This window comes from Corvus cornix, chromosome 5 (genome assembly GCF_000738735.6).
Source record: "Corvus cornix cornix isolate S_Up_H32 chromosome 5, ASM73873v5, whole genome shotgun sequence".
NCBI lineage: Eukaryota > Metazoa > Chordata > Aves > Passeriformes > Corvidae > Corvus > Corvus cornix.
Window position 1 is genome coordinate 12,429,234 of NC_046335.1, and position 20,804 is coordinate 12,450,037.

Consider the following 20,804-nt stretch of genomic DNA (forward strand, 5'->3'; position numbering starts at 1 on the left):
ATTGACGTCAATGGGGGTTTTGCCATTGGCTTCGGCGCAGGCCGGATTCCATCCTCAGCCTGCACTGAGCTGTAGGTACGCCAACAGTGCTCTGCAGTCAGCGGCATTACTGATGTGCAGAAAGTTAAGCATGTCTGTAAGCGTTGGCAGGATTAAGATCTGTGCTGGTATTTTCAGACCAAGTGAAATGCATGTAGGAGTTTTTTAAAGAAGAAAGTGCATGGGAGTTTAAAAAAAAGGGAGAATATAGCCGAGCCTGCCATTTTTAAGTGCCTTGGGGAAAAACCTGGGTTGCTATTAAAAATATCGGAGGACTAATGTGTTACTAATTGTGACACAATTAACTTCTTAAAATATTTGATTGTGAGTCCCGAGAAAACAAAAAGATGGAGATGAACAGCTAGAAATTCAGGCCTGTGTTTCAGTTAAAACATTTCTTTTCTATTAACTAGGAATAAAAGCAAGCCTAGAGGTTCAGTTTACCATGCATCTTTGTTACTTTGTTCCTAGAAGTCTACTTTTTGTGGGTTATTGAAAGAATTAAAAAAACAACATCAAGGAAAAGCAGCTCAAACCCAGTAGCTGTCTGAGACCCCTGTATGTGGCTTTACCACACAGCTCTTAAATTCCTGTTTAAACATTTCTCAAGAGCTGTTTCTCAGGAAGTTAAAATATGTGCTGTTTGTCTCTAGCAGATTAAAAGTTTACCTTTAATGTGACAGCTTCTCAAATCTAGTGTTGGAAACATGCCTCTATTTTATGGTATTATGAAACAGGTCTGGAGCAGAAACAACATATTTAAGTAAGAGAGAATGAGATAGAATTTGTGGGTTTCTTCCTTTAATGGTTTATAAGCAGAAACCTCTTCTCTGTCTGTCTCTGAAACTTTTGTTCATACAAGTGGCCAGCACATGTAAACCACACTTTGAAATTTAACAGTTAACCTTAAAAAGCATTAAGTTCAGCAAAATGGCTCTCCTTTCTTTTTTTCTATTTGTAATCTACAGACAGCTCTTTGTAATGATCTGGCAGAGGACTCTAAAGTTGGTTGGGTTTTTTTTCTCCAAAACATTCGTAATTTCAGCAGTAGAAAACTGAAGCACACCCGAGCTCTGAGAAGGCTCTTTGACATCTGCCTCTGCCTGTGTGCTGATTCCCTGGGGTCCCATTTATAACAATCTAACAAGATAGAATCTGCCTTTGAGTATCAGTAAATATGGCTAAAGATCACAAAACTGTACTCATAATTGTTCAAGACTAAAAGGCAGAATATAGTGTTTGATTAATGCTTATGCTACAGGGCCTTTTTGCAAGAAAGAAGTTAAAACAGTAAGCCCCAAAACTCCCTTAAAAAACCCCTGAGCCCCCACTCCAGCTTCCAGACTCCTCTGGAGGAAGTTATCCTCATCATGCCAAGTTCATCATCTAAGATGATGCACGTTATTTTTGATTTTGAAGCTGATTGAGGATTCCTGATTGGAGCTGATTCTCCAAAGGGATGCACAATGGTTTTCTGTTAGCAGTGCTAGTACACAGGAGCAAAATCTTTACTGGCCACCAGAAGCACCCATCCCTTCAGGGGATTTTGACAGTGCATTGTCTTGGACTGGCCTCATCCTTACCCTGTCTGCTCTGTGGCTAAGGAAAAACATCCTCAATCTGCAATGCTCCCTATCCAACAATTAACATCCACTAGAAATAATTTGGCAAGGGGAAGTCATGGATGCAGTGGTGGTCAGAGACCCCTAGCAAAGGCACCTGCTTGTTTTGGAAGAACTGATGAGCTGGATTGATGAAGCCTGTGGGCTGGGGCCTTGAGGCTGTTTGGGTTAGGGTTTTTCCGGGCAGCCGGCAGCTTGTAACAGACGTTACCTGGGTGGGGCAATTCACTGGTTGACCTCACTCCCTCTGGGGGAAGCTTGGGAACCGCTATTGTCTTCACTTTTGGGAGACTTCCCTGCTATCTGGAAAGGTTTACTTCCTTGAGAGATAGATGGATCTGTTTCCATCTATCTCTCAAGATAGAAGTAAGGTCTAGAAGTGGCAGAGATGACAGTGGAAATGCACAAAGAGATGATGTGGGGGAGAGTCGGTGCTAGTCTGCATTCAGGGCTGGTCCCTCTCAGAGGCTCCTGCCAGAGCAGGTCCTGGAAGGAGCCAGTGGTGGGGCTGGGTGCTGGCCAGGGTGCCTGGGGGATGCGCTGAGAGAGGGGTTGTGACTTTTGCAGTGAAAACCCCATGATTTGGGGAATGGGGAAAGGGTACAGAGGGAAAACCTGGAAGATGTGCGTATGCTCCAGTGATTGTTTCTCACTGAGGAAGCTGTGGCCTTGAGGGTGAGACAGTTACTGCGGTGCGCAGAGAACTGTGCTAGCAGAAGTACCACCCCAGTGTGCCATGACGGGAGAACCTTGGCACTTCTAGAATCACGCTTAAATACTTCTGCTTCCCACCCTCCTGTACCCTATGCTTCTCCCAGCCCTGGCTGTGTGATGACAGTGCAGAGCAGAGCCTAAACCCTGTAACCCTTCTGTAGGACAAGTTGGTGTGGTTTGATGGGTGAAGTGCAGAAGACCATCAGCCCTTTCTCCCATCCTGCAGCCCCAGCTTTGTTCCCGGGAGCTGAACAAGTCCAGGAATTTTTAGTGCTAGTTGCTCTTGCTTTTAACTCTCCCGTCTCTGCCAGCACCAGCTTTAAGATGCCCACAGGAGATATGCACTCTCATTTCTCAGATGAGGCAGAAAAGATGTGAATGGGTTTATTTTCCAAAGTGCCCAGCTGCATCCGGCAGGGAATTGGGCCAGCCTGCAGCACTCAGCACCCTTCTGGATAAGGCCACAGGTACTACTGTCCAAAATTCCAGCGGGGAGCAGGGGAGGGCAGCAGGTCTGTGGCTGGGAGAACTGTCTTCTGGTTCATTGCTCACAGCCCTACCTGTTTGTATGTGCGTGGGTATTTTTGAACAAGCCCTGATCCCTTTGAGTCTCTGTGCTGTTCCCCCCATCCCCAAACTCCTTGGCAAAGAGTTTGGATTAAACAAAAATGAAGTCACAGGCCAGGCATCGGGGAAGGCAGTGGTGTCTCCCATCCCCTCTCACAGCCTGCACTGATTGGTGCGGATGGGTGGAGGATGTGAGGCTTCATGCCACTTCCTGGGGCCTCAGCAGCATTGCCACTGTGGGCACAGTGCCAGGAGATGGCCTCTCCCTCATAAATAAAGGATCTAAGGAAATTTCACTTGTGAACATGTCATACGGCCCTTTCTCATGTGGGTAGTCGTGAACCCCAGAGCTGGGTGGCTCAGGTGAGACCCTGTCTGAGTTTGGCTGGTGCCCTCACCTCCACTCTGGGTGTTGGTTCCAGAGGAGCTGGGACTCCTCTGTGCTGTATTCCCGCAACTGGGTGCTGAGGAAGAGAAGGAGGCAGGGGGAAAAGGGCGGGGGGGGAGGGGAAAAGAGAAAAGATCTGTGACAAAATCATGCGACACCCACGTAAATATTGTTTGTATGAATTGGGTCCTTCATCTTTTGTTAGCAGCAGCTTGTTAATTAACAGCAGATTAGTGCTGCTTTCTTCTGACACATGAATATATTTTGGGCTAGAAAATACTTGTACTCCATAAAACTGTGTGACTGAACAATTCAGAAAGTACCAGCGGAGCGCCGTAATGGATTCCCTTTTCATCCCCTCCCCCCTTCCTCCTCCTCCTCCTGCTCTAAACGCAAGCAGATTTCTGCAGTCTAGTGCAGAAGAGACATGTTAAACACAGCTAAATAAATCATGTTTACTCTTGGCGTTCTTGGTAGTGAAAAATCTGTTGGCTGTTTTTACTTCCTTATTTCTCAGCATTTGCTTCCTACCTGTTTTTGAGCCTGTGCCCAGAAATAGTAGTTTTGTCAAACGAGTAGATTATGCCAACCAGCAGTTCCCTCTGCCAAGGAAGCTGCTGGATCACAAAACCTGGTGACTTCTTTCTTAGAGTGACACTGAGATTCCCACTCTTCCTCCCCCCCACTCCCTATTAGAATATATAATAAAAGTATTAAAATCTGGAGAAGGAGAAAATGTAACCAGATCCTGGCACTTAAGAGCCCAGATTAAGGAAAGTTGAACTTCTGTTCCAGAAGCCCTTCTTTAAGCTGTTTGTGGAGGTGAAAGTGCTGCAGATAGCAATAATAGGAACCAGACGTTTTCCCTTTCCCGTTATCATTCCATGTCCCATCCTGCCCCCCCCCCCAAATGGGAGTGGGTTTTCTTTTACAGTTTTTCTGGTTTCCTTTTTTTTTTTTTCCTTCCCTCTACAGAGAACTTTACAGCTGGAAAGGAGAGGTAACTAAGCCGTTATTTAACCAAATTGGCTCTGCTGTTGCAGGCAGAGGGTGAACTCTAGTTTTTGGTCTGAATTCTGCTCCTGACCCTGCATACTTGGGTGGCCCTGCTCGAGTGAGGGGCTGAGCTTCCTTTGCAAGATGGAGTAAATGCAAGTGTGAAAAAGCAATGCACAGTGCATGTATATATATATACACACACACAAATATATATATAAACCAAATATATATAGTGTGGCACATTTGCTGTCATCAGCAGAGTTGTGTTGAGTGGAGGGGAGTGTAGCCCAAAAGATAAATAACTCAATTTTCACAGAATCCTGGGTATTAAGTGCTCCTCTTTGACCCCAGGTGACAACTTTTGAGCCTGAACCCATATTCCTCACTGCTGTTATCCCAGGTGTCAGTGATCCCAGATGTTACTGTAATATGGATTATGAGCCTGGTGGACTCTCCCTGTTTAGTTTTAAAATTAGAAAAAAGATCCGTTTTCCCATCAGAGCTTTGCATGTATTTACTCTTTGATCACATTGGAAGGGCCTTATCCTGTCTCCAGAGAAGCTTTAGTTCTGCTTTCAGTGGTAACAGGGATCTGGCCCGTGCTGAATATTAGCATTTTAATGGCTTACTTAAAACCCCATTGCTGGTACACTCACAGGGCTCCCGGCAGGAGAAGAGTCCAGCTCTGGGGTTTTGCAAAGTGATGTTGCAGGCTGCAGTGCCTGCTGAAGGAGAGGAGCCGGGATAGCCCATTTGTCATAGATTATTAGTATTGTCAATAATAACGTGTCTACAGAAGCCAAATTAATTCCTTCTTCCACTTAGTACTAAGTCCAAGAAATGCCAGATCAGTTTCAGAACAGGGGGAAAAATAAACAGAATCAAAGTTTGTATATTATGATCCCTCTGAATTTCTGGTGGGAATACTCTGTGATAGAAATGATATTTCCATAGAGGCACTGGCTGCCAGTTTGCTTAATTACATTAAATAGTGGTATAAACCTCTGCAGAACATAAACCTCTGTTACAGCCAGTCATTAGAATATTGAATCATAAGGAATAATGATACCAGTGCTAACGGGTTACAACAATCTTTATTATATTAGTGACTGAAGTGTTATTTAAAAAATAAGGTTTGTTGTAGTGGTTTAGGTGTGCATGCATATTTTCTCTGATCACCTATTAAGAGACTGAAGACTGGATTTGAATTTATTACAGGCAAATAAAGGGCTTGCTTCAAGGAAGAACTACTAGATCGCTGCTTATGATTTTACAATTTGATTCCACTTGTCCTTAAGGAAGGTTCATAATGCTTACTGCGGAAATACCATCTACATCTAGAAAATTAGGGTTAAAAGGATGACTTTGTTGAAACTAATTACAGGCTGGTTCAGCTTTTTAGTTGGTGACATTTTAGAGATTTTGCTCGTAACACAAGAGGTTATAGAAAGATTTGGTTAGACTGTGATATACAGCAATAAGCTGTCATTTGAGTATATTGACATTTTCATCAGATACAAAAAAGTCTACTCAGCTTTATTTTACTGTGGTGATAGTTATGAATTTAATATTGCTTCCTCATGCTAACCATGGATTTTTGAAGCAATTCTCTTGCCTCACCTTGTTTGTACAGTATGTCTGGTTTTTTTATACACTTTCCTGGCTAAGTGTATTCAGCTTCCGTTTCGAGCAGACTTGATAATAAGCCTTTTTGTGTCTTATGCTTTTATGTTATGGAGAAAGATGCTATTCTGTACAAATAATGGGTAAATTGAGAGGTACAGGAAAATCTGGTCCAGAAAATATATACCTCAGAAAAAAATTCTTTATGTAGAATGGTTCTTGGTTTCTTGTACTTTGCTCTTAGTTTTGTGTCAGAGTGAAAGGATTACAGGGTTATTATTATACTGCACTTGTGTTTTACCTCTCCTGGTGCAGGGTTAGGTTATCCTGTCTAATTAGTGCTTGTGACTGGGCAAATTCTGTTTGGATCCAAGTCTTTGGGTAAAACTTCATTGTTCTCTTTAGCAGGGGGACTGGGCACAAGTTTCCAGCATGCTTCCTTGTACAAATGAAACTGGTTCACTATTCCCTTTTTTTTACTTACATTATAGTCTGAACTAAATTCCTGGTTGCTGGTTTATTTATCTGCTTTCTTTCATTATTTAAAGCTAGTTAATTTCCTAGCCTCTTTTCCATTCAGAGAGCATTAGTTGCTTAGTTGTGCTGGTGTCCAGTGAACTGAAGACTGGATCTCTAGATCCTCAGTGTTCTTCTCATTTGCTGGATTGTTTTACCATCTCTAGATGATCGGTCTGCTCTTTTAATTTGACAGATTCCATTATCAGACTTGGGGCCACTCGTACACACATAGCTGGAGTAGTTTTCCCCTGAGAGATCCAAAACTCAAAGGGAACCTTCATTTTAAAAATATCTGCTGCGCCCTCCCTCCTTCCCTCCCCAGTCGCTCGCTCTGCTTTGCTTTTTCAAGTTTTATTGGTGTTAGTGAATTGCTCTTCTAAGTGTGAAAGTGCTCCATGCACAAGGAAAAATTTGAAAATTGTGTGCCTATTCATGCCCCCCCCCCCCACTTATTTTAGAGTTGCATTACTTTAAATCTGATGTGTGCATTCACACTAGGCAGGTAGACTATTTTCCACATAGAAATTCAGCACTTACAAAGTGTCTACACTTACATTGCTTTTGGCTAGGGGTGAGCCAAAAAACCAGAAGCTGTGATTCTCTCCCAAAGCTAATTGTTTCTGTATATTAAGTTTGTCCATCTGTGCTGTGCAGGGACATGGCATCACCTGATGGTTCTCCTTTGCATTTCCAGCAGTGAAGCAGTTAACAGTGCTGCTGCTTAATATATTGCTGTTACAGAGTCTTTTTAGTTTCCAGGACATTTAACTAAATCAGGTGGATGTCATTAGCCGATTTTCACAGATGGGGAGACTGAGGCACAGAGGGGCAGAGTGACTTCATCTGCTTCTTTTTCCTCAAGTTCCCTCCCATTCCAGGAATTGCTTTTGCTGCCAAACAGCTGAAGAGCTGCTAAAGCCTCATTTTGCCTAATTCCATCAAGTTTTTTTAAATTATTATTATTTTTTATTGTGAGAGATAGGGACAAAATTTAAAACTATGAGTAGAAAGCAAACTTCAGAGTGAGGCAGTTACTTACCCAAGCAGCAAATCCTGCTGTTCTCTTTTCCAGAGGCCATATTCAGCCTGAGGATATATGTTTGCAATGCAGCATCTGCCAGTGTGTGAGTGGGACTGTTCTGAATGGCCAAGGCAGGGAGGTCCACTGATGTTAACGACTCCTGCTTATCTGTGGCTCTTCCCTGGCCACTTCAGTTCCTTCATTTTAACCTCCTGACCATCCTCTTGCGGCCAAGCCCTCTGGTTATTTGTAGTGGCATTTCTTGTTCTAGCTGCATAAATACATAATTTTGCCCTTTGGAAGCAGCTTTTTCCATCCACTGAGTTCCTTTATTAATTTCAGGGCCTGTTAAATTGCTACAATTTATATTGTAGTAGTTATATGTTTCAATTACATCAGAAATATTTGCTGGTAGATAGAAATATTCATGATATAATCAGGACTAAAATTTTTAGTTCCCACAAGGATTTTTACAACCATTGAAACTCCCCAGGACTTAATTACAAGAGTTAGGGAAAAAACTTGGGAAAATTGATGAACTGTTTATTGTCTACCCTTTATGCCTTTTGGAAAAAACCCCAAACCCTCCACAAATCAGGATGATATATTATTATTGTTATTGTTGTTATTATTATTATTATTATTATTATTTGTTGGTTTATTGTGGTAGCTTCTGGACATTGCAGCTCAGATCAGGCTGCCTTGTGTTAGACACTCTGCATCCCCAGAGTGAGAGCTGGGCTCTACTTGAGAGCTTGTTGGGGCTGAACAGACCAGACGGGCAGTCAGTGGGAAGCTGAGCTCCAGGAGAGAATGTGCCATAGCCTGGGTGGCTCATGCCCTGGGGTGTGCACCCCAGCCCCCTTCCCAGCCCAGTGGTCTGCAAACCACCCTCCCGAGATGAGGAAACTCCCTGGTTTCCTGTGTTATATTTTTAGCACATCTGCTGATATGTCATATATACTCATGCCTTATGAAGGTTTTAGGCCAAATACTGCCCTGTTTTCCCATGCTCTTGCTCCCAGGTGCTCTCATAGCAAAGGGATGTGGTCCTCCTGGGACAAAGGCTTGTGTTGGTGGGGTGGGCAGAGGGCACAACAGGGGGAGGTGATGAAGGCTGCCTTGGGGTAGGCGAGAGTCCTTTTTCTTGTCTGTTTAATTGGAGTGAGCCAAGATGTTTCAGTTTTTCTCTTTTCATAGCACAGACAAGGGGTGAGGAGCAAGTTTAGATGAACATCAGGTGGGAGAGAGGCACAGGTAGTCCTGCAGGAGCCACTGTGGAGACCTGGCTCATAGGGATGCTGCCAGTGCTGCCACGTGGCACCTGGATACCCCTGGGGACCACCCACCCTGGCCCCTGAGTGACACCAGTGACAATCTACACCACTTTTTTCTAAAAGAGGGATTTTGGCACTGCAAAAACAGTCCTGCAGGCATAGTGTGGGCTACTTCTGTGAATTCACATGGTCTCAAGGTAAGCAAAATTCTCCACAGCCTGCCCTTAGTGTCCAAGCCTCCAAGATGTCATACACAAATATGTGGGTGACATCACATGGATTTTTACACGGTGAGACAAATTGCATGCACTTTAGATATATTGGGATATTATTAACCACACGGGGTGTTCCAAACTCAGTTTATTTATTTTTGTAAAGTACTTCCAGATCTTTGCGTGGAAGACACTAGAGAAATGAAAAGATTATTATTATTATTGTTATTATTGTTGTTGTTATTATTATTACAGCATCTAACTACTGACAGGCAATCACAGCTGCATGCTCAATTTAAGCCACTCAAATTTAGGGACTGATTTTTGCAATATGGACTCTTAATGCTTTTCCCCATTGACTCCATATGCAGAAATGTGTGTTCACCTGCCCTGTAGAAGTATCGTTATTCTCCAGAAATATGTAAATGGGGTACTTTTAAAGAAGAAATGAAAATATGGCATAAATTTGAAGTATTCACATTCGCGTGGTAGAATTCAACGGCCGTTTAAGAAGGGCTTCAAAGCAACCAACTGTAGGAGCTGGTAGTTGCTCCTCTGTCATTAAAAAAGAAAATGCACTGATTAAAATAAAGCCAAGGAATCTTGTAGACAAGGGATAACATTTATGGTGTTCAGGGGTCTGACACGAGCTGCAAACAGCCCAGGAAATGGAGATCTGAGTTTCACAGTCAAACGTTTTAATCAGTACGATTGTGCACAGCCACTGCCGCATGTGTGTTATGTAATATCATGCTTCACCCGCCCACACGCACCCAGAGACAACAGACATCTTCGAAAGGTCTTGGCATTATTCAGAGCAAAGACTCCCAGCAATACCCCAGCATGGTGTTTAACCTTATCTTTACTTACATTTAGGCTTTTTTTTTTTTTTTCCCTCTCATTACATTCCTTTTTCCCCCCTGTTCTTTCCTGTGGTACATCGATAGTGAGTATTTTTGTATCTCCAAAAATGGAGCAGATATAGGGGAAAAAAATCCCATTAGCTATATAATGTGTTTTCATGACAGCTTTGAATGTTCTGATCATGTCCATTTTTTGCATTTTGTAGCATTGTCCTTATGCTTTACTGTAATTATTTTTGTTTTAAGTATAGTTGAAATTTTACATTCTGAAGACACCAATTAATTATTAAGTGGTACTTAGCCTATGCTTTCTTTAGATTTTTAAATAAGAAATAATTAACCAGAGTTTTTAAAGGTCTGCAGAAAAGGCAAACAGGCCTGTGAAACCCCAGGATCTAATAACAAAAAGGTGAGTTGGTTTTCCAGTACCCTAAGAGTTTGAAGATATCCTTACTCTGAGTAACAGAAAGAGCTCAACTACATTTCATTCTGGTATAATGTAGCCCTGAAGTTAACTGTTTTTCAAAGAAAGACAAAAAAAAATTAGCTGGCTGCTAATTAGATGTATTTTAACTGCAAAGTCATTTTAGCAGCTAATATTGTTACTATGTGCTTCAGTGTGAATCCTTAGTGAAGCTATTAAACTGTGAGAACCTGAACTTATCAGACATTTTATAATGCGACTGAATTTTTGTATCCTTGTTCAGAAATCTGTGGGGAGTGGAGGACCTTTCTGGCTCAGACATGGAAAACACATTTTTTATCAACTGATTACCAGGGTGGGCAGCTGAGACCTCCTTGCACCCTCCTTTTCAGTTTTTTTCTTGCTTTCTTTTCCCTGGCAATAATATTTCTTCTTTCTGTTGCACTCTTTCCTCTCCCAGACAGCAGTCAAGCCCTGCAGTGTGCCCTTTATCCAAGGAAAGGGATTTAACAGCAGGGACTGGTCTTGGTTATTTCAGGATACTTACGTCTCCTGCCTGTTGTATACAACAAGTTGGCGATTCTCAGTAGCCAGGAGGCTCTCAGCATCAGGCAGGCTCCTGCTTTTGCAAAGCAATAGCCCATAGCAGACAGTGGGCTTAACCATCATTTTCCTATCTGTTTCTCACCCAGGATTCTTACTTTGTAATTGCTGGGTTGGATTTCTCAGGGTTTGGGTATTTCCCCCCATCTTATTGCATCGGTTGATTTTATTCTCCTTTGCTCTCTAAAACAAAGTGACTGATACAATATCCAAACTGATGAAAAAGAAGGTGATTTTTTTCCCCTTTATTTGCTCAGATTTGAATTAGGTTATCTGCCTATCTTGTTTATGAAATTTTGTGCTGTCTTTTCTGCACAGACTGTGACTCCCAAATCTTCCACAGCTCCATTTCCATATTCCTGCGTGCTTGTTCTTTGTTAATCACTTGGCAAGCGCTTATTTGAATATTAAAAATTTCTTTAATCATCAAAGGCAGGAGCACAGCTTCATGAATATTCATATTTTTTCCCTCCTCAGACTGGATTCTAGTTCATTACCCTGCAGTAAAGCCAAACAGTCATCAATCGCGCTCATTACAGCCGCTGGCGTTTTGATTGGCTGCCTGCTGCTGGTAGCCTGCGTCCCCCATCCTCCCGCTCTCCTCCATGAGCTGTCGTGTACCTGCCAACAACAACAACAACAAAAAAAAAATATCAACAATGCAAGAATAAATTTCTCCGGTTGAAAAACAACTTTGCAAACTTGTCAAGCAGTCCTCATCACTTTTTTTTTTTTTTTGGTTTTACACCAAAAATTAAAAAAAAAATTAGAAGGGAGAAACTTGAGCTTTAGAGATGAATATTTGTCAAGAGAGTTGACGTAAGTTTCATTTGCATAATGACTTTGTACTTCTGCATTAATAAAATTTGCATATGAAGCCATGTTAATTACTCCTGATCATGCTTTTTGCATTCATGCATAGTAATTTTCTCCGACTTGTGAGAATTAATGTCTTGGCATGGGGGGAGGAAGGGGGGGAGTTGGGGTACTGTCAAATTTCTGTGCCAGTGCCCCTCACTCACACTCTTTCTCCTCCTTGCTCACCATGTTGCCGTTCTTGATCTATGACTCATTTATGCATTATCATTCGAAATTCTTGGGAGAAAGAAATGTATCAATTCAAAGGGAATCCTTGTCTGCCAAAATGAAAAAATTTCAGAGCAAAATACAACAGGAAATCTCTTCCTGCCCTCCTTCTTCTCTACCCGGTGCAACTTTTGCATTTCCAGCTTCAGCAAAGTTTTAGTCTAAGCATCATAATCAGTGTGGGGAAACTGCTCCCAAACCACTGTGCTGGGGGGAGAGGTGAAGGCTGGTGTGCAGGTGTGTCTGGCCGAGTGCTGGACTCTGGGTGTGGGTGTGTACACTAGTGTGTCTGCCCACACCATGGAGTTGTTCTGCCTTTCCTGGGGGATGCCGTGTGCATCTGCCCCTCGCAGGGTGTGCGGGCAGTGCTCTGCTGGCTGCTGCTGGAAGCGTTTGTACATGTGTGTTTCTGTATGTGTATGTGTGTGCTTGTGTGCGTTTGCTTCCCCAGCTCTGTTGGTGTCTGCATAAAGAGACATGACAGAAAGACAATACTATCAGTTGAGAACAGTCCACAGGAGAGGGTGTGATACAGATAAGACAACTTGTTTTAGAAAAAGCTTGGAAAAAATCTGTTGGAGAGATTAGTGGATAGATTTGTCTATCATTTTTGGGAGTGTCTGCTCAAACCTGCTGCAATGGTTCATGTAAAACCCATCTCAGAACATCTGCAGTATTTTCCCTGAACATGACGGGCACAGGGCAGGGATGAGGCTTCAGCCTGCACTCCAAATTTGTAGCCGTACACTGTTTGAGCAGATGTTTTTTCTTTTTATTGAAAGAAGAGTTTTTTAATAATGGAGCTGAGCTTTATTCTCTAACCAGCTATTGATTGGACTTTGTGTCACCAGACAGGCACAGAGAAACACACAGAAAAACTTGGTTCGTGCCCTGTTAAGTGCTCACACGTCTGCCTGTGCACCTGCCAGTCTGCCGGTACACAGATACACACCCAGGCACCCACCCAGCCAAACACTCGGCACCCCTGGTTCACACCAGCTACGTGTGGCTGCTATTACATGTGACATCGGATGTAAAGCCAGGTCTCCTAATTTAAGATTGCTTCCCCTGGTCTAAGCCATGCTGAGGTGGGACATTGTGAATGCTGCTTTGGCTCCATCTTTGTGTTTTGCTCAGGGACTTTTCTGCATGTGTGCCACAGGAGCATGGTGTTTTACATACACCATATCATATGGCCAGCCATGCCTAGGCTCAGGGAGAGGGGCAACAAAAGGATGCAATTTATGCCTTGATTGTGGCTTTTGTCAGGTTCATCTAGGCTTTTATGTTCATTTTCCATCTGGGGTCATGTCCAATTTACCTTATTTTCTTCTTTGCAAGTTTAAAAATAGCAGAGAGAAAAAAAATTACTCTTAGTGGTGCATGGGAGTCAACATCACCTGTGAGCTACTGCCATGTACAGGCTCTGAGGATATGCTGAGCCTGTTTAAAGCACAAGAACAAAATCTTCCTTTACCGTCAGCAATGCAGATGCTTTATTTACATGGTGACAGTCCCTGTGCGTGTTTCACACTCATGCTATGTGCAAAACTCCCCTTCTCATCCGTGCAGAATGAATGCAGAATATATAATTGAGATCTGCAGTGCAGGTGAGTGATTTCCCAGTGCTGACCCAAGAGGAAAATCAAGCCTCACACATCGTGTCAGGGATGTCCAAGCGAAACAATGCTGCATGTGTGTGCCCGCTCTCCCCATCCAGATGGGATATTTGCCTCTAAGATTGCCCTGCAGTTCTTGCGGTTTGCTTTCCCGTTAGTGCTGACTGTGGCTGTGCCCTTTGTGGCAGTCAGGGGCTCGCAGGTGTGTTTTCTCTTTGAAACCTCTGTGCAATGTGATGTGGTCGATCGGATGTAGAATTCCAGAGATCAGCTCCACTCCCGTGCCTGTTGCTGTGTGGGCTGAGCAAAAAACTCTCAGCACCACCTTAAGATTGTATGTATGCATGTATGTATGTATGTATATATGTATCTCTATATTTTTATGTTTGTTCATTTTGTGTTTGTCTGTCACCTGTAACAGTTAAGTTGAAGAGCCTCCATCTTCATTTTCAGCTTTAAATAGACCCTTTATGGGATAAAAATCACACACAGGATCCCACAGAGAGGAGCTGAAGAGATGAAATGGGAATATGTTCCTAGCAGATACAAGTTGAGTATTTTTGAACTCAACTGTTATTTGTTCTATAGCTATGAAGAGGTATCGTGTACCTAATGGTGGACCCCTCCTTTTCTCCCTGCCTTTTCTTGAGGCCACTGGATATGATTTCCATCTTCATGATTTTCCACTTGATCTGATTCTGTAGGACTGTCCTGATTAGTAACAAAGAAGTGAACCTTGAAGTGGTAGTAAAGAGGCGGACGAATCACCTGATTTGACTTTGACTGTAGGGGCAGACTCAAGTCTCCTGGTCTGGCAGCTGCATGATATTTGTCTCTTAGTGCTGGACTCAGGACTGGTGGTGGTAATCCCTGATCATCTGCCAGAGTCTCTCTAGGTCCACTTTTCTTCTCCCTGGCCAACACTTTTGTGATGCTAGGTTAACAATTTTTAGATTTCCTCACATATACATCAAATCATAGAATCACAGAATGGTTTGTGTTGGAACAGACCCCCCTGCCATGGTCAGGGACACCTAAAAGACCCATTCAACCTAGTCTTGAGCACAGCTTCTCTGGGCAACTTGTTCCAGTCTCTCACCACCCTCACAGTAAAGAATTTCTTTGTAAAACCTAATCTACACCTTCTCTGTCAGTGTAATGCCATTGTCCCTTGACCTATCACTACATATCTTGTAAAAAGTTCCTTACTGGCTCCCTTGTCAGCCCCCTTCAGGTACTAGAAGGCTTCTATAAGGTTACCCCAGAGACTCTCTTCTCCAGGCTGAGGACAAGAAAAAGACCTTCTGAGTGACAGGTTCAGTTCCATCCATTCACTGGCATCTGGTTCACACAGTCCTTCTGGTAAAATTGTTAGGTACCTTGTTAAAACAGATTGCTGTTTTGCCCCCAGTACCTCTTTTGGGAAGCTTACATGATCTCTTTGACCAGATGGTGAGAAACCTCCTATTTGAGACCTTTATTCCCTTTCCACACCAGACATGTGCTTACTAAGACCTGGGAGGACCTCCCTGTACCCACTTGGTAAGAGCTTTTTGCATTTTCTTGCACACCTCAGGGCTGTGCAGATTGCATTAAATTCATTGCCTGTAGACATGTGGGACACAATAGGGCTAGAGAGGAGGCTGTTACTCTCAAGGTAGTGCTGTGTGCCAGGGCCCACCGACCTCCACATTAAAGCCCCATGCAGTGGAGTCGGATGGTGCATTTGGTGGGCTTCATATAGTTTCTCTGTGTGATTATCTCCTTCAAAACCCGTAGTAAGGCATCATAATATATATAGGGCCAAGTGGCTGCAAGACCTGTGCCCTTAGTCATGGTGGGACCACAGACACAGCTCAGTATAACCTGAGATGTAGCTGCCCTGTGGTTCTACTCTAAATCTCCATTTCAAGCTCATGACTTTCCAAGCAATGACAAGTGCCCAGGCAGCTCAACACAGCCTAGCTATTTTTATTGTATTAGGAATACAAGATACAATTGTTAAGTCATTGGAGGGAATCTGTATTATTATTTGCTTATTCCATGAAAAAAGCAAACATTATTTACATCTGTTACAGTGGCAGTAGGGTGGTACCTACACACATAGAAATCCATGTCCAACATCAGTTTCCACATGCATAGTGCACTGTCTTGCCAAAAATGCAATGTAGGTATGATCTGGATAGCAGTTATCATTACCTGCTTGTATAGTACTTCCAGAGAGATCAAAGAGTTACAAAAGTCAAACGACAGAGCTCCCAAAATAAAAAAAAGTCCTTCCTTGTCCCACAAGCCACAGAGATGGCTTCTATTTAAAACCAGTCCTCACAAAAGAGCACAAATTTCATCCTCGATGCTTGAAGCTCAAGTATTTACACAGGGAATTTAGACTCTTCACTTGTGGTTTTGGCAAAAGCTTCACACAAATGTTTTGCACTGGTGGTCTCTTAGCCATTTAAGATAAACGCCAAAATCAAATGCAGTCCTTGCAGACTGGAGCGCTGGATGCTGTGCCAAGGATGAAGTATCCCCATTTGCCTCACATGTGTAGCTGTCAGATCAACATGCACGCCTGGTTTCCAAATAGGGACTCTCAAGGTGGAGAGACTCCCTTGGAATATGTTGCATGTTTAGGGTCACAAGGAGCATGGATAAATATTCTTCCTTGCTGCCACAGTGTGGGTTCCTTTAGCAAATGTTGTTTTTTCTAGGGTTGGAGGGAACACAGATAAATATTTCTTCTTGCTGCCATGGTGTTTGCCTCTATCTGCAAGGTGCACACTCATGCACAGTCAGAGATGCCACCATTTAGAAAGAAAGCATTTGCCAGAAGGTACCCCACAATTAGCACACATATTTCCTGATCTAAATACAGGGGAAACTGTGGTTTCTGATCTACCACTGTGCGGTAACTATTGGCAAATGCCAGCTTTTTAATGGCGACTGCTCCACCACATATCTTCATTTAGAAACTGGCCTTGATTAGTAGCTACCCTTTAGTTAATAACTCAGTGGCAGGCATAGTATCAAATGGAGAGGTTAGGATTCCCAATGGATAGAAAGTGTGCCTTTCACTCAGCTTCCCTTTAAACTCTGCTAATTTGTGCCAGCCAAAAACAGGACTCCTACGTGATTTTATGTGTGTCTGTGTCTGTATTTGTGCAGGTATATGTCGATATTTAAGACTTGTATCTTAGTTTTTCAAAGTCACAGAGTTCAGTTTGGCCTAGTGCCAGGAGGAGCAAGCATTTCCAGTGGAGCAGGAGAAAACTCTTAAATACAGCTTTTAAATGGCAGGTGATTCCTAGAGGGGTTAAAAATAAATAATACGGTTGGAGGTTACAGTATCATCTTTTAGCTACCAGGAAAAAGGTTGTTCCCTTCCTTGCAGGCTCAGTAGGGAATCAGCCTGCATAATCGGGGCATGCAAAATGCACAACTGGCTGCAGCTCAAGCGGGAAGGCAGCGCATGGCCGCCAAGGCTTCCTTCTGGGAGCTCGGCTCCTGGCACCTCACTGAAGCCATTTGAGCTCTAAGTCACCTCACTTTGTCCGGGCTGGTGTGTGGAGCCTGCTTCAGCAGTGGCTCAGCAGAAAGCCTGCCCAGTTTTGTGTCAGCTCAGTGCATTAACACAGCCATAAAACAATTATCCCCCTTTTGATTTGGTCCCTGAGCAAGTGCTGGTGGCGACGCCGCTGCCTCCGGCTCTTCTCTGTGCCAGGGCTGGCCATCCCCCACCTTCACCCCGCTCCATGCCCACACAGGCCCCCAGCCTGGGTTCACGGGTCCTCCAGGTCTCTTCTTATTCTTCCCCCACGGCAAGAGCCTGCCATCCTCAGCTGGACCCAGAGAGGGGTTCAGACCAAGCGTGTTGTGCGTTAGGCAGCCAGCCCCCACTTCGCTTGTTTGATGCCTCCTCTGTCCCTCCAAACTTAGATCCGACTGACAGTTTTTTCTATTGTTTTTTCTCCAGGGCCGTCCAGGCCTGCAAACCTGCCGGGGGCTCCCATAGCTGCCTCCTCCCACCCTCACACATCCGTGATCACGTCACCTCTCCGCGCACTGGCCTCCCTCCCGCCCTGCCTTAGCCTGCCCTGCTGTGGTGCACGTGCAGTCTCAGTTGGCGGGACTCAGACTGAGATTCAGACTGAGACGTCAGGCACATTTGGATGTCATTGTCAGTTGTCAGGTAATAGAAATACTTTTTTTTTTGTTGCTATCTGAAGGTCAGTAGTGCTGCCAAGTGATGTCGTCTTTGCTGTGGGAGAGCTGCCTTTGCTGGGTCGCATGGGGAAGGCAGAGAAAATGCCCCAACCCCCCCCCACTTCCCTACCTCCTTCCGTCTCCACCCTGGAAGAGGATGGGGAGTGGGAAAGGGCATATGACTCCCTCCATTTCCCCATCCTACCTGCCCACTCTCTGTTGTCACCTGCGGCCACTGCCAGACCACTGTGCCATGTTGTGAACAAATGTCTGAGACTCCTCACAGAATGTGATACCCCAGTATCAAGATTTCATCTCTCTAGGCTGTTTATTTTAAGCTTAATTGGATAACATTTAACATCTGAGGTATTTTTATTTTCTTCTTTTTTGCCCTTCCTTCTCAATTATTCATATTAAAGGCTCTCCTCCGCATCCATGTGCACGCAGGATGTATGTGCTCCATGCTATTTTCTCCCTTGCTTTGAGAAAATGCTCCTTGGTAACTCACCATGCATCCCTGGCCTCTACCCCATCAGCTTTTCTTTTCCTCTATTCCTTTTGGATGTCTGACTTTTGTCACCACAAGGAGGGGAAAGTGATGTGAAAATGAAGGCACACCAAGCTAGCCAAAGAGAACACGGACATATTGTCACCAGACCACATAATTTCAGACCCAGAGATCTCTTTGAAATCAGTGGGTGTTTCTGAGCATGGCTCAGTTGCAAGACTAGGTCTATGTTGAACTGTGGGCTGACGAGGTGAAAATGGGGAGGGTTTAAAAGAAAATACAGATGTGGCAAAATCCACAAATGTTTATGGAGTCTCACTGTGGTGGGCCAAACCCCACAGCTCTCATTCATGATAATGTGCATGTAGTTTTAATAGGGAGTTCCCTAAATGTTGCTGGATAAGTAAAGTGTGAGGACCAAAGGATTTAGAGAGACAGCAATGACTGTCAGGAGTAAAGCCTTCGGGAAATGGCTCCTCATTTTCTCCCTGAAACTGGCAAAACTTTGTTGTGCTAGCTTTTTCCTTCTGCAAGCAGTGGTGTACCACCTGGCTACAGTATGCTGTATATCATGAGAATGCTCCTGTAGATCTCTCATTGATGTAATAAAGCAAGATATAAAGTTTTGCAAGAAACTTAAATTTGTATCTTGGAAATCCTGCATCTTGAGAGATAAAATATTCTCAGGAGGAGGCTAAGAGCACTCTGCAGGGTGCTGCGTAGGTCCTGGGTGAAGTTCGGGGCACACAGAGAAGGCTCCCATGCAGCCTGGAAGATGCTCAGCCTTCACCTATCTGCTTGCACTGGGGCACAGGCTCTGGGCTTGTAGCAATGTGCTGTGTGGTGAGGTGCTGTCAGTAAATTAGGGGTCTGGTTAAATTTTCTATCCAAGCTGCTGTATGCAGTGTGGCAGGGGTTCAAACTCTGCTTTATCAGCCTTGGCAGATCGACCAACTGGCCTGAGATGGGTGTCCAGACCAGCTCTTGCAGATGGTGAGCGTTGGATCAGAAAGTCAGAAAGCTTCCCTATGCCCTGCCTTTCTCTCCTCCCAGGAAGCAGTAAACCAAATTGGAACTGGTCTCATGTTTTGCTGTCCTCTGTCTTAACTGGTGTAGTATGTGCACACGAGCCTTTGGGAGACAGGTAGTTGTATCACTGAACTGGATGCCCTGGTTCCCTCTTGCTTCTGATGCCAGTAGCTAATGGGAATGGAAGCAAGTACAACTAAAAATAGAAAAGGAAGGAAGGAAAAACTTAATAAAGAATGTGGGGAAGGTGAGGCTTTTGTACTTTGCGTATTTGGAGTTCTCACTTTGGAGTTCTGTGCTGTGAGTTTTCAGAATTGCCTGTTTGCTGGGAGAGTGCTGCCAGCTCTGTGGAGAGAGAGCTGCTATCATGGCTTCCTGTAATTACTGCTGCAGTCGGCGACACTTAGAGAATAGGTTTTATCAAAGTGCATGTTACATGTTTATGACAGTAGTTGGTCAAGGTCTGCTTGAAAGAAACATTTTCTTCCCTTGAAAAAGGAGATTATGTCTACTTAACCCTTTCTTATCTCCCATAATAGTCACTGTATGTGAGCCTAGGCATGGCTTAAACCCCATGGCAAGGGTTATGGGATCTTTCTGTCCCCCAAAATGTTTTGTGGAAATGAAAGAAAAGTGAGTTCTTTGTGTTGATTAATAATCTAGTGACAATCCCTCCATTGTGCCCTCTTTTTTAATATAGACATTTACAACAGTCACTTGCTCCAGCTTTAGAGAGCAGCTTGTCTCTCTGACTTGATTAGCCTTTTATTCTGTCAGCCCTGTTCTTGCTTCTGAGGAATTGGTTACTTCTTTGAACAAAAGCCATCAGCAGTTCCCGCCTCCCCTCATCCTTCATAATTTCTTACCTTTCCTGTTTTTCAGCATTTATTTAATTCAGTACCTGGGGATTTTCCATGCAGTTCTCAAGCAGACTGCAGCTCTGATGGCTTGAAGTTGCAGGTGCTCCAAAATCTTTGCTGGGCACTCACAAACCGGGCCCTCAAGAGTACCTCAGAGCAGTTTGTGCTGGAGAATCCAAACGACTGGCTACTGGTGGGATTTGGGGTACATATATGTGAAAAATGGCATTTGGAAATCTCCGACCTAGATAAGAGTGGTTGTCTGGGATGCTGAGTAGTGTTCAGTCATGCGCAGAGCAAGTTGTGCTGCCTCATCCAGAGCTGTTAGGGATCTTTAGAAAACGTGCTGCTGATAGTTTCAGTCCCAGCAAATGGTGCTGGGAGGTCTGCTTGGATGTCCACTCTGCTGCTCAGCCAGTGCTGATCGTGGTCCCTCTGTCTTTGTTCAATTCTTTGTGTTCAGGGCACCCCAGGACGAGGAATTTGCAAGTAAAGGTCTATGCTTTTTCATGTGATTTAAAAAAAAATCTCTACCACTGGTTCAATCTCTCTCAGTCTATTTATTTTTTTATATATTTTGCCCCAGAAGCTTTTGTCAGTTGAATTGGGTTCTCCCGTTCAAATGTTT

General features: G+C 43.8%; 1 protein-coding gene across 4 annotated transcripts in view; it reads left to right on the forward strand.

Annotated features, from left to right (window-relative positions):
• The window catches only part of BCL11B (BAF chromatin remodeling complex subunit BCL11B), a 91,679-nt gene that overhangs the window by 24,753 nt on the left and 46,122 nt on the right, over positions 1 to 20,804 (forward strand). For 2 of the 4 annotated variants that reach the window (XM_039552966.1, XM_039552967.1), the window contains exon 3: positions 17,550 to 17,765. The exons of the other annotated variants lie outside the window; for them this stretch is intronic. In XM_039552966.1, the coding sequence (XP_039408900.1) occupies positions 17,550 to 17,765 (216 nt within the window). The remainder of the gene's footprint in view (positions 1 to 17,549; positions 17,766 to 20,804) is intronic. 4 annotated transcript variants of the gene reach the window in all.